The sequence below is a fragment of the Coptis chinensis genome, chromosome 3, assembly GCF_015680905.1.
Source record: "Coptis chinensis isolate HL-2020 chromosome 3, ASM1568090v1, whole genome shotgun sequence".
NCBI lineage: Eukaryota > Viridiplantae > Streptophyta > Magnoliopsida > Ranunculales > Ranunculaceae > Coptis > Coptis chinensis.
The window spans coordinates 33732465-33746454 of NC_141458.1; the positions used below are offsets into that span (position 1 = coordinate 33732465).

General features: G+C 32.5%; 1 protein-coding gene across 1 annotated transcript; it reads right to left on the reverse strand.

The window, feature by feature from the left end:
* Positions 1–13010: 13010 nt before the first annotated feature.
* Positions 13011–13466, reverse strand: LOC147509260 (uncharacterized). Its single transcript, XM_086597755.1, has one exon. The coding sequence runs from the start codon at positions 13464–13466 to the stop codon at positions 13011–13013; it is 456 nt and encodes a 151-aa protein (XP_086453881.1).
* Between the last annotated feature and the right edge of the window lie 524 nt (positions 13467–13990).

Sequence of the window (13990 nt, forward strand, 5' to 3'; positions counted from 1 at the left end):
AAAGATGCCTCGTTTTTTTTCCCAGTTGGTTTTCTCAAGTAAAAGATATCTCTAACCATATAGAGGTTTTGACAAGAAGATAAAATTATACGTGAATCCTATATCATTTTGGTTACTCCGGGGCGTATAATTTTCATTTTTATATTCTCTTGTTTTGAAAACTATGGAGAGATGTTTTAAGAAACTCGTTCTCAGCTCAAAAGCTGTGATTCTAGATGCTAATACTTTTTTTTCTTAAAAACAAACCATAACATATAATCTCTTCAACTTTCGTGTCGGGTTTGTGGTGAACTCAATCTAGACAGATAGAGCTTCAACTACGCGAGTTGGGGGATTTACTGCGCAAGATGATAATTACTAATTTATGTAAACTAACTATCTATGTCTAAACACAAATAATCAATCGACTAAATAAGTGCTTAGATCAATATTCCTACTCTCAAATAATAATGAAGTAATATAAAGGGTATGGATTTCTTTCCACTCATAAACTACTAAGACATAAATAGAATTCAACTAGATTAAATCTAAGGGAAGAACACCTGAGAGTAATGATTATGATGTGAAACCTACTAATATGATTATTCTACGAATTTAATCTTAATACTAAATTAACTAACAATATAATGATGTGAGTCAAATCTGATGGAAATTAGAGAGAGAATAAAATTCACTTTATGATTCCTTAATATTGAAAGCATATATGTTGAGAAACCCTAATATTTATATTATCACTAAAAACTTAAATATAAATCTTAGACTTTTATAATTCCTAATTCAATTATTCCATCTCTAGTCATAATCAAATTAGCATGAGAGGAAGGTTTGTTTTTCATTCTCATGGAAAAACTCACAGTCCTCTAGTTTAGATTTTTCTCTTCTTATCTCTGAGTAAAGAAAAATCCAAACTTTAAATCCTAATCAACAAATCTATGCTAAACAAATCAAGTCCTCTCAAAACTTCATTAACCAACCTCTAATGGGAGTTTAGCTTTGATTCAAAAGATGTATTAAACTAAAACAAAAACTAAAGCAATAAAAGCAAAACATAATAAAGTAAAAGAGAATTGAATAAACTAAAGCTTTATTTGAAGAAGGTTTATTGGTGGCTACAAACCTTAACTCTAAACTACACTAACCTACACTACACAAAAGAAAGGGGATGAATATTAAGTTTAGCCTTAACTCTATTTATATAAGAGATAGTTAGGGTTACATTTTTGTGCATCGGTGAAAAAGGGGGACTTTGGGCCTCTAATGTGAGCCCAAAGTCCATTAGGTTAAGTCTAAAGGGGCCACTGCTGTTAGAAATTACTTTAGTACCATATTCGTCCACTTTTACAACTCTGATTGGGGTAAGGACAGGTTCATTGAAAATCTGGTTCCGAGTTGGTCGTTTTAACATAAAGTAGGCCCAATTTCAAGGCCCAAGTCAAAAAATATGCCCTTTTGAAGTTCTGATGGCTTTTTGTCATTTTTCTACTTGAATTGACTTTGACTCAGCTTGAAAATGCTTTTTATTCTTAATTCTTGGGTTTTAAACATAAAACTTTCTCAGCAATCATCTTGACTCATTTTCCATGCAAAATGGCAGCTTTAAGCAGATAAACAACTTCAAGACCTGAAATACACAAAAACACGTAAATAATACTAACTCTTATTTATTATAAACATAATTGGCCTAAATATAATATTATTAAGGGGTTTAAACTACACTTTTGGGTGCTTATCACACCACCCCCAAACAGCATTTTGCTTGTCCTCAAGCAAAGATGAGAAATAAAAACAGATAAGTGGCAAAAAATATGGTCCTAACTAATCTCGTTTCGCAGAGTGCGATTGCATTGACCATATGCAATAAGGCCTTAAACCACTAGGAATTCTCTAGTGGACGAGTTATAGTCTCGTGAGAGTTTTCCATAGAAGATACTCACAGACTTTATTTATACTACAACGACTAAAAATTAAAGTAATTGCCCCTAATTTTATCTTAGAATCTATACATCTCACTAGCAGTTAAACAAGGATCATCAATCTAACTCCTAAATTAATACATGCATAATAATCAAATCATCTTAAGGTAAATAACTATACAATGAAATATGCTATAAAATGCAATGGCAGGTCCGTTTTTGAAATTTTTGGGTAACGTGCCTAAGTAGGTTCTCACAAGAAATGTGTCAAGACACAGAACACTTTGATTTTTCCACTCAAGTTTGCTAACTCCAGTGTGTAGTGGGAACACGATTTCTCACAATCTCAATGACAATCTAAAGAAACCGAGGTCAATCAAACACATCTACCACTTACTGTCACACCGACCTATTCCTAATTGAGCTAGATCTCTTTATTAGGTGATACGGGGCGTAGGTGTTGGTTAAAGAAGGAAGGAAATGGATATTCAAAAAGACAAGTCTGAGATAATAAGGTCTTAAAAATAAATAACTAGAGAAAACTTTGTTCTTACTTTGCTTCTACACTTTGTTTTCATTCTTAGCCATTTTGTTTTAGCTTTTAACTCATTTGATTTCATTTTTGGAGTTCTGACTTTTTATTTTACTTCTATTTTAATTTTCTTTTCTTTGGATGGAAACTTTTTTTCTTTTCTTTTTCTATTTATTTTTCTTTTGAAGCAACTAACTAATTTTACTTACACAAGTTTTTCTATTCTCTTTTCTTCACTCATCCTATTTCTCAGACTTATCCAAATAGGTAGGCTGATTTTATTTTTTATTTTGTTTTATTCGGTTGAGGATTTGTGGTTTGTGAAAAGGCTAATGAAAGGCTCAGTGGGGCGACTAGCGAAAAATAAACTTAGGTAAGAATTTCTGACTATATCGATCCAAAGAGGGCCTAAATTCTTGCTTAGGATATGGTATAGTGATCAAGCAAGTGGATGTGTGATTTCACTACTCGGATTTAACTTCTCTCTTGTGTCATCACTCAGATATTTCACTTTTATAAGGTTTTTAGGCTAGATGCTCACAGAATATGTATCAAGTACTCTAACCTAGGTCTCAGAAAAATACTGGCAAGTATAATCATAGATGCTCATGCAAGATGTTTATGAAAAGATGCAATGACTATTACGCCATATTAATCTAAGTTTCAAAAAATAAATCATAATTCAAGTATTATGTGAGATTTCTAGACTAATATCATCATGGAGAAGGGAACAATACCATTATCACTAAGTGCATAGTATAAACTATATTTATGATTTTAACATTTTTATAAAGAAAAGTGTGTAATATACAACCTAATATGTGCTTAAACATTTCCAACATGTTTCTATAGCAACCCCAAACAGAATCATGCTTTATCTCCAAAGTATGGAATGAAAATAAAGGATAGAGAGTACCATAGAAACGTGCTTGTTGTAAATGGGAGCACCTAAAAAAGAAGGTTAATCTATACTAATATAAAGAAATAAAAATATACGCAACTCATATATGAGTTCCTCCCGTTATGGGGATTTTATGAAATAATAAATAGCGCTTGGGATATAAGCGGACTCTAACATCAATAAAATAATATTATACGTTCACAAATCAAGCATGCACATATCATGGCTCCTATAGGATTAACTTCCAGAATTACACAAAATAGGGAAATTTTATGAAATTAAGGTACCTAATTACATTATGCATCCCAATGAAATCAACAAGGCCCATGGGTTCTATATTTTGATATTTATACATGCAATTTTAATATGTGAACATACAATGTGCTAAAATTAAATATACTAACCCCAAATAATTTTGGAGAAGGGGGTTCATGAAATAATTCAATAGCACATTTAAATTACTTAACTAACTAATTTAGACTCTACATGAGTACACATGATAGGCAAAAAGGTGGTAAAAAGTTTTGAAATGAAAGACCAAAATACACCACCCCCAAATAAAATTTGAAAACTCTTTTTAAAACTTGATAATTAATAATTAATTTATGTAAACTAACTATCTATGCCTAAACACAAATAATCAATCAACTAAACAAATGATTAGATCAATATCCCTACTCTAAAATAAAAATTAAGTAATATAGCAGCTTCTAGTCTTCATAATAAGCGTGATTAAGGCTCTTTTTGGTGCTAAGATGCAACTTTTATGATAAGTGGTCTGAAATACTCCTTAACCTGAAAAAGGCAAAAAAAGCTATGAGTTGTCTTTTCGTTAAGCGTAAGAAGGGTTGTAATGCAGCAATATACAGATAATAAAACGCACATTTTGGAGTTGATCATTGGGCCTCAAGTAACAAGCATCGTCCGGTTTATCGACATTGGGTAATGACTTCCCAATGGTTGTTATGTGGCTCAGGTTTAACCTTATGCGTGTTAAAGTAAATATTGTGCGGAAGTTAAACACGAAGCCACACAATCATGCTTTTGTAAACACCAAGTATCCTATGATTTTTTTGTGTTTTACCACGATTTGATCCCATGACCAAACTAGCTAAATAGTCAATCATACTACCAACCAACTAACCGTACTACACGAAGTCAACCGTTTTTCTCTACTCCATGTAATCCTTTTCTTATTCTTATTCTTTAATACAATTTCTCAGCTCACTTAAAAAAAAAAATATCCTCTGACTGGGAGTTCCAAGGAGGTAGGTCAAGCTATGCTTACACGTTGCTTGAGGTGTAGTCGATATTGGTTGGCGCATGGTCTGAGAATCAATCCCAACTGATTGATCGTTTTGTTCGGTTACAAATTTTGACTATCTAAACCCACAAGTCGGGTTGAAAATGTAGAAAAACCAATAATTTACAACTTTGCCTTAGTGGGCTTAACTTGTACAATGTAAAATAAAATACTAACTACTTAACTATATAACTACTTAATTGTAGCAAAAAAAAAAAAAAAAAAAACTATATAACTACTTAACTATACATCCACTTATCTAGATTAATTAAAAGAACAATGTCAATGATTAGAAATTTAATCTTCAAGTTGATTTGAGATGCGTGAGCTTATTGTTGCATTACTCGCCTCACGCACCCAAATGGTCAAAGTAGATCCAACTTCTAATACTTGGTAAGTTATTAAACTTCAACCAAAAGACAAATGACTTTTCACTTTAGGAAAAAGGTTGGTATTATCCTAAACCTTATCCTAGTTATCTTATACCTTATATAAGTTGATATTATCGTAATTATTTTTTTATATTTTTGAAAAATAATATTGGTAAAGTAAAAACATGATATTATCCTAAAACTATTATTTATCTAAGACTGAAAATAAATTATTTTTTTTTGTATTTTTAAAATATTTATATCTATATTTTTTTAGTTTTTCAAAATATTAAATATTCAAAACCTAACTAGTTTCAAATGGCTAACAGTTTGATTAAACTAATCATACAAAATTAATCTACAAAACACGAAAAAGAACTTGTACCTATGGAATCATGTTCCGTGAAAGAGGAGGCGCGGTCGTGGAAGTGTGGAGGCATGTACGCAACACGTAGGGGCACGGGTGTGGGTCGATTTTTCCCGTTTGCTCTGAGCTTTTGACAGCTTCTCTCGCTTCTTTGCTGTGTTCCAATGGTGGGTTCTATTTGATTTAATCTGCAGTAAAATAAGAAAACACGAGTAAGTAAATATTAAAACAATAAACTTGAAAAAACTTGAAAGTAAATGAAAGAAAATGAAGGAATATAGTTTAAAAATGGTTGTTTTTGTTCATCTTCTTCCCAAGCTTAGATCCATGATGGCGACGCCATTTGAAGTCGTAGTTGGTAATGAGTTTGAAGTTTTATGAGTTGAAGTTCATCCTAAATCTTAAGATGGGAGGAATAATTGATGAGTGAAAACAAGAACTTTTTAACTTTTCTTATTCATATTTTTCTTCTATTTTTAATGCGTATGAAAAGGCTAGTGTTTAAAGAGAGGAAAACATTGAAAACATGAAGTTGTAGGATTAAAACATGAAGAATGAAGAGGAAAGGAGATAACGTTATCACCAAGTTACACTCATTAATAACTTCAATGAGTGCAACTAGTGTTCTTGATATTTAATGACAAGAAATGTAGAGACAAGTGATTGGAATGAAAAGATTGAAAACAACAAGTATTGAAAACAAATTGGATTTGAAACAAGTATTGAAATAAAATGAAAACAAGAAAACAAGATAGATTGAAATAAATATATAACAATACAAGAAAATAAAATGCAATAATGTAAATATACCTAAGAAAGCATGATAAAATTAATCTCAATATTTGGGTTGTCAAACCAAAAATTGGATAATATTTTCTCTTCAAACTTTTTCCTTTTATACTCCTACTTTTACAGTAACTAATTTGCCCTCTCCCGCTATAATCAAGACACCTCACTCTTTTGTTTTTTACTTTTCCTTTATGCTTTTGCTTTTGCTTTTTCTCTATCTTCTTGATCAAGCTAGGTTATGAGCAAATTTTCTTTTGTAACAAGGCCATCCATCTCCAGTCTTCTGAGTTAAGGACATGACTTTCAGTTTTCTGGGTTTGAGTCCTTGACCTTTGACCTTTGACTTTGACGTTTGATTTTTTCAAAACTTTTTTATAGCAACTTGAGTCTGCATAAGAAGTGTTAATAAAACTCTTTTTCGCACTAAAATGTATCTTTTATGATAAGTGGTCTGAAATGGCCTGTAATATGCAAAAAGACAATAAAAGCTATGAATTGTCTGTTTATTATGCGTAAGAAGGGTTATAATGCAGTAATGTAAAGGTAATAAAATGCACATTTGGGAGCTGATCAATTGTTCATTTTTAGATTTTTACAATTCATTTTTTTTGTTATTTTGGTTCCACCAAGTTTCTTACTGTGGAATAGAACTTGATGGCATATTGTACTCAAGACATTTAAATTTCCACCGGTACTATACCTAATGGTTTAGGATGTCTTGGTTCCATAACATCTTAAGGAAATAGATTATAGATAGCTACTTACGATTGCCTGTCGGTTCTACACCTCAAATCTTCATTTTGTAAAGCCGAATAATTTTTAGGCTTCGCTTTTAAGCGGAAAAAGATGAATATTATTTACATTTGGTATGTCAAAGTTTTCCCATATTCTAAGAGCTCCATAGATGCTCCAAGGGAGCCTTTTAAGTTATCAAGTGCTCTGTTTTAAAGAGGATATGAATGCATTAGTTCAGTTTTAATGGGGAAACAAATTCATTTGTTCAATCCTAGACTGAAAAATACTCACTTGAACACACACATGATAAAACATAAAAAGATAGTTTACCTACGTAATGAACGATGAAACTCAAAACGTAAGTAAACTAACACTTAATACGTGCCTAATTTATCAAAGATTTCTACTCTCAATCCTATGAGATATAGTGGAGTAGATGATTCGTTCCACTCCTAGTCCTTCCGCATGATAATGTTTTCTATGTATAAATAATCTTAACTAAAGTCTAATGAGAGATTTATGAAATGGCAACTAGACTACGATGCAACTACCTACAAGATGCAACTAGTCGACTATTAGAACAACTATGGGAATGCTATGTCGATTCTATGATAAGGAGTTAGAGGGGGATTGATTCCACCTTAACTCGACTTAATCCTACTAATGACGAATCGTCGTAATCCGAATTGAACTACTTCGCAGAACAATCGGGTTACTCCTAATCCCTAATTACACATGGCATTTCTACCAATTCATAAGTAGCATGTGAACGATTACACCCATTCTCATGGTGAACTAATCATTTCTAGAGTGGAAAGGAAATTACGACGACTCTACGATAATCAGGATCAAGCTTTCATCAAGGCTTCTCGACCCCCTTAAATGGAGGTTTAGCCGAGAATCATCACGCTATCATTCCCAATGGAATTCGAACAAGACATGATATAAAGGTTGAAACTTTGCTTGTTTAAACTCAATTCAAAACTACTCATGCAATAATTGAATTTAACTAATAATGACAAACAATTGAATCTAAGAATTGAACTAAATAAGTAAATAGAAAATGAACTAGATTACCAAGAACACTATTTTATTAATCTAATGAATAATAAAACAATTATTCAAATACTAAATTAATAATCTACTTGTTCTAAAGTAATTAATTAAACATGAACTAGATCTAAAACAAGATATGAAAAACTAATTAATTAACTAATTGAAATTCTCAAACTAATTAATGGAGGCTAACTAATCTAGGTCTAACTATCTACCATTAACAAAGACTCAAGCTCTTGTTTTTATACTTTCAGATCCAAAAATCGTGCATGGGCTTGGAGCCATGTTTTGGGCCAGAGAATCAGGCCCAAAACCCAATTCTTTCAGTCCAAAAAGGCCTCTTCAGCTGCAGTTGGATTCAACAAACTTTTCATCTACTTCTGCTCCTCTGATTTGGTCAAGGCTTAGACCATTGGAAAGCTCTTTCCGAGCCGGTCATTTTGATATAAGGTAGGCCCAATTCCAAGGTCTGAGCCCAAAGATACGGACTTCGGAAGTTCTGCTGACTTTGCGTGCTGTTCCTGCCCACGTCGACTTTTTAGCTTTTGACCGGGCTTTAGAAAGGCTTTGTCTTCTTGAATCTTGACCTTTAATCATAGGATTCCTTAGCAACCGACCTTTTCTCCTTTATCTCGCTAAAGTGGCATATTTGTACACATAATGGACTTTGAAGCCTGAAATGCATAGAAACACGTAATCAGTATTAACTCTTAATTATTACTCACATAATTGGTCTAAAAGTATGACTGTTATAGGGTTAAAACTACAGTTTTGGGCTCTTATCAACACACACACACAAACACTCACATAAAATTGCTGACTTAGTAGTATAGAAAATAATGATTTGGAATCAGTTTATTTTCACAGCCTATATGTGCATTTGAGTCACCGGACAGTGACCCTTCCGCTTTTCAAAGTTAAGCACCCTATCATCAGGTTGAAAATGATGTAGAACATGGCACTATGAGGATTCATACTTTCATACACTTCCCCTCACAGTCTCACACATAGTCAATTATACCATCTGTATAAGCCAATAATGTGGTATCCTAAATGATATTGTGTGTGTGTGTGTGTTATCCCTACTTTTTGTTCATTTGAATATGACTTCTCTCCATATTTTAGTAATTTTTTTCCAACTTTTTTGTTCATCTGACCACACTCAGGCTTTGCATAGGAAGCCCTTGGATGAACAATGGGAAGAGCTTGAAGACTTTTAGTCAATAATTAATATGAAAAAAGGCAAATATACAAGCTGGTACCAACATCAAATCTTACAAGAATGCCATCCAAAAAGATCATATCTTCTGCTGCTTCAAATACTGATGCATCCTAGACTAAATGGGTATTCAATATTTTTCTTTCTCGGCTACCATACTAGAATATGTATAATACTATTTTATCTAAAATTTGGAAGAGTATGCAGGTAATATGCACTTATGAGTTATCTTTCTCAAGTAAATTTAGTTTCTTAGATTTGAACATCCTATTCTTCTTATGAGCTTCACCACACATGTAGCATTATAATGTTTACAACCAATTTAAACCTGCTATATGTACTATCTCACAAAACCAAACATTGAACTAATTAAAATCATGTGTTTTGCTTCCAAGACTAACTACTTGATGGGAGGATGCTTAGCTAGTGAGGTATGCATACTTTTTAAAGATCAATCACATCCATGTTAAGTATTTATTTTTGGGTTTCTAAAGGAGTAAATTAAATGTCTAGGTACAATCTAAAGTTTCACTTCTTCCATTCATTCTTGCATTGAAGAGGGTGTACTAGCCAAGACCTCTACTCCAATTCTAGGTGATTTGATGGGATTTTTACATTGGTGTTAGGTGAGTGACTGTGATATTGTTAGTTTTGAATTTTTAGGGTTGCAGGTCATAGCTTGAGTAGATTATATCTGACAAGGACTTTGGACATTTTCTAACTTGAACAGTAAGTTCATCCATTAAATGTTGTAGTTCATTTTTGTTGAATATTTGTTTGGTGAAGCGACACTGTAGTAATATTAGTTACCAATCAAAGAAACTGAAGGCATGGTGAAACTTTAGGAATATTATTATTGATGGTCAATTCAGATGTTTTTCATTTGTAAATTTCCAACATAGTTATTCGCAAAATGTATTGTTTATTACTTTTATTTTATTTTATTTTATGTTTTTTTTCCTTTAGTAAATGCATATATGTAAACATGCAAAGAAGAGATCATGTAATGAGGTCAAGGCTATGAACATAAAGCTGTTATTAAATTTCTAGAAATGTGACACGGATCCAACTGACTTTATAGTTGGGGAAATTGTTGCCAACAGAGACATTGTTGATGATCTGAAACGGTTCTTTTGAAGAGTTGAAATCTAGCAATTGGAGATGGTCTGTAAAGCTAAGGAATACTTGGCGTTCCATCAGTGACCACTATAGTTTTCAAGTTTGTGACAATTAGAATTGTATCACTTATCAAATCTTTCTCCATTGATATTATTACTATTATTATATTCTTTTGTAATTGAGACGATTTGAAAACTCCGCTATTAAGTGACATATGTAAAGTCTTCATATAATTTTATAATTTTGTCAAGGAGTTTTGTTAGGATTTCAATGGGAGGAGCATTTGATATGTCACTAAAAAATACAGGTGCAAACTAGCAAAGTTAAAAAAAAAGTAAAAAAAAACTAGGGTCAGGTAGACCCCCCACCTGTATTATATATCAAGAAACATGTCTTACATATTGTACTCCAGAAGCATCATTCTCTACATGATCGAGAAGAACTCTATCTAAAGGAGGGATAAAAACAACTAGAGACAGAGATTCTACATTTTCACTACGAGAAGCCAAATAGTCTGCAACTTTCTTTGTTTCTCTAAACTCGTGGACTATGGAGATATAAGTGAATTGGCCATACAATTTGGATATAGATGCAACCAAGTCTTCACAGAACCATGAAGGTTTCTTAATGTTATTATTTCTCAGTCGACTAGCAAAGTTGGTAAAACTTTTGGGTGTTAATACTAGAGGTCTGGGGCTTGAACCCCACCAACATCAAAGAGTTAGTAATCTCATTTAAAACAGGCTTGCCAATCCAAAAAAAAAAAAGTCACTAAAAAATGAAAAAAATATGAATAATTAGTGTGTAAATCATGGCAGTATTAGTAGTGGTTGTATTGCACGTCAAAATCCCAAAATTGGCTGATACTTTTGTATTATTAGTTTTAACTAGCCATGCAGCCCGACCTGTGGTCGGGACTGCTATTTTAAAACCTATCATGTGGGTCTATTACTTTTAATTGGGCTTTTATGTTATTTAATTTATATTTGACTTTAACGGGCTGGTCTTTTTTTATTTTGGGCTTTAGGCCTTACTCCAATTATATTTTTATGTTATTACCAAGTGTTACGATTATCATCACTTGTTTTGGATCTGCAAGAGAAGATGGCACGTGTACACATTTTGGAGAAACGTTTTTGACAATGTTTTGAGTAAAAAACCTTCGGTTATCTTATCCCCCATTTTTTTTTGACATATTTATCTCTTTAATTTAGCACTGAATTTTCATTAAAAAGTACACTCTCCATAAATTCTATCACAATATGAATTAGTGGTCTTCATTTAATCACTTTTGAAACGAAAATATAAATTAATGATGGAAAAGTTCACCGGAATGAGCTTCGGTCGTTGAACTATTGGAATTTCATTAAGTGTGTGGAGCAAACTTGGTTAATCTCTCAGGTTCAATTTTAATATTTATAGCTTAAATGTTGTAGTCTTTTATGTTTAGATATATTTTTCTGCGATGATTGGTACGTGATTGATGATTATTTGTTGACAGTTGGTGGTTTGGATAACAGTGTGCAATTAGAGAATGGTATGCATCTCTAAATGAGAACGTTTTCGAGGTTTCTTTTTGCACTCATGTCACTGTTAGTAGTTGTCCTTGAAGTTTAACCTTTCATCATTTAAACATCCGTGGAAATGACTGCTCTTACCAATTTTTTATTTTTTTTTAATGTTAAATACACAGTATTGTACTTTTTCATCAATGAAATTGATGCGGAGACTACCTCATTCAACATTAAATTGTTCAATACTTAGTGAAGTTAATGTAAGTCTATTGTTTCTATACCACTGTCTGGCTGTATTCCCTTCCTTATTTTACGTTGTTTTTTTTATTGCTTTATATTTCTTGTTTGGTTTCCTTATATTTTTTTCTTTTGGTTTTGTTTGAGATATCAATGATACATATGTAATTGGCTTGGTCTGCTTGAACAAATGGAATGTGGCTAGATACGACTGGTGCATTTTAGATAATGTAAAGGAGGTAATAGTTAAACTATGAATGCCTAATATCATAGTTTCTTTGTTTCTATTGTTTGTGATGTTGTAAAGAATTATAAGTTCTTGGTTTCCCTAAAGCCAAGAACAATTAAAAATGATAGATGATTGTAAATATTGGGTAAACACTGTTAAATTGAAGCTCACCTTGAATTGTTGTTGCTGTTCAATCATTTGATTTTCAAGAAATCTTATTTTGTTCATTTTTTTAGGTCATTGTAGTTGTAATCTATTATCTTATGCATGTTTAGGTGTCCTCCTACCCAGCTGAACCTGATTTTTTCTGTGTAGTGTCCATCTTCTAAATCAAAATTGTAACTTGGTTTTTTCTCTATGTCAACTTTTTCCATGAAATCTTCAAGAATTTTCTTGAATGATACCTCAATTTCATGTCATGCCTATCACATGAATTGTTATGGTTGCGTAAATTCATATTCGTGTTTCTTTTGCATCACCATTTTTTAATTTCTTTGTGATTAGCTATCAATTTCTCAAATGATTGTTTGTTATGAAACCTAAATTCTTAATCTAATGACAATGTTTTTACTAAGTCTGTTATTGACTTTTAAAAAAAAAAATAAGCATGGGTTATGGTAGACCCTAATCTGTATTAATTAAGATAACCTTGAGTACATTTTACCATCCTTGTCCTCTTCTATAATTTTGTACTGGCAGTCATCAAAGGGTGGAAAAAAATACTTTTATCTTTTTGGTGCAGTGCTAGGGAAGGAGTGTCTTAGTGAGGCTAGGTAATCTGTTGCCCTATTTGTCTCACGATAGACATGGTTGAAAGTTATCTGTTGAAACTTTGTGCTTAGCTCCCTTATCTCCACAGTAATGTTGAGGCAATTATAAGGGGGTTGTACTTTCTGATTCAATATCTGAATTGCATTGAGTGAATCTGATGCTGCCATGATCTTGTTATTGGAGAGATGTACGCTCCCAATGAGTCCATATTTTATACCTTGAAGCTCTTGGAATAGTACTGAGCGACTCCCATTGCTTCCTGTATATGCTAGCTTTACATTTCCATTACTATCTTGTAGAGTTCCTCCAAATCCAGTATTATTGTTTGTTACTAAGCCATCTGAGTTTAGCTTTAGTACATCTTCATTAGGTTTCATCCAGATGTAGTTAGTGAGGACTTTTCCTTTCATACATGCTGTCACTTCAATTTTATGCAAGAATTCCCGAGTTTGCGTTGTATTGGCCACTTCCTTGAGTTATGCTTGCATGCATAGCCTAGTTGTTCGAATGATATTTAGAGCAACTTCTTGAGCTTCTGTCTGAATATGATAAAATCTTCTAGTATTTTTCTTGGTCTAGATTCCATTTATTGTTGCACAGATAAAAGCTTTCATTGTTTCATCTTTTGTGGAGTTTATGTGAATTGCTTTGAAGAGACTAAACTATTATCTATTCGCATTCCTTGCATCTGTTAACAACCCCATGAAGTTTTTAACATCATTCTAGACTTGTTCTGAATATGGGCATTCAAATAAGAGGTGCTTGGAGTTTTCCCTGTTGTGTGCACATAATATGCATTATGAGTGATTGAGCACTTTCTTATACATTAGTCTATCCTAAGTTTGAATTGAGCCTGAGAAGAGTGACCATGAACAGAAGGAGTTTCTTGGATGCATAAATTTCCCCCAAACCAAGTTGGACCATCTTACCTATA

Coding starts and splice junctions, on each gene's coding strand:
- LOC147509260 (XM_086597755.1), bottom strand. CDS start 13,466: ATGAAAGGAAAAGTCCTCACTAACTACATCTGGATGAAACCTAATGAA.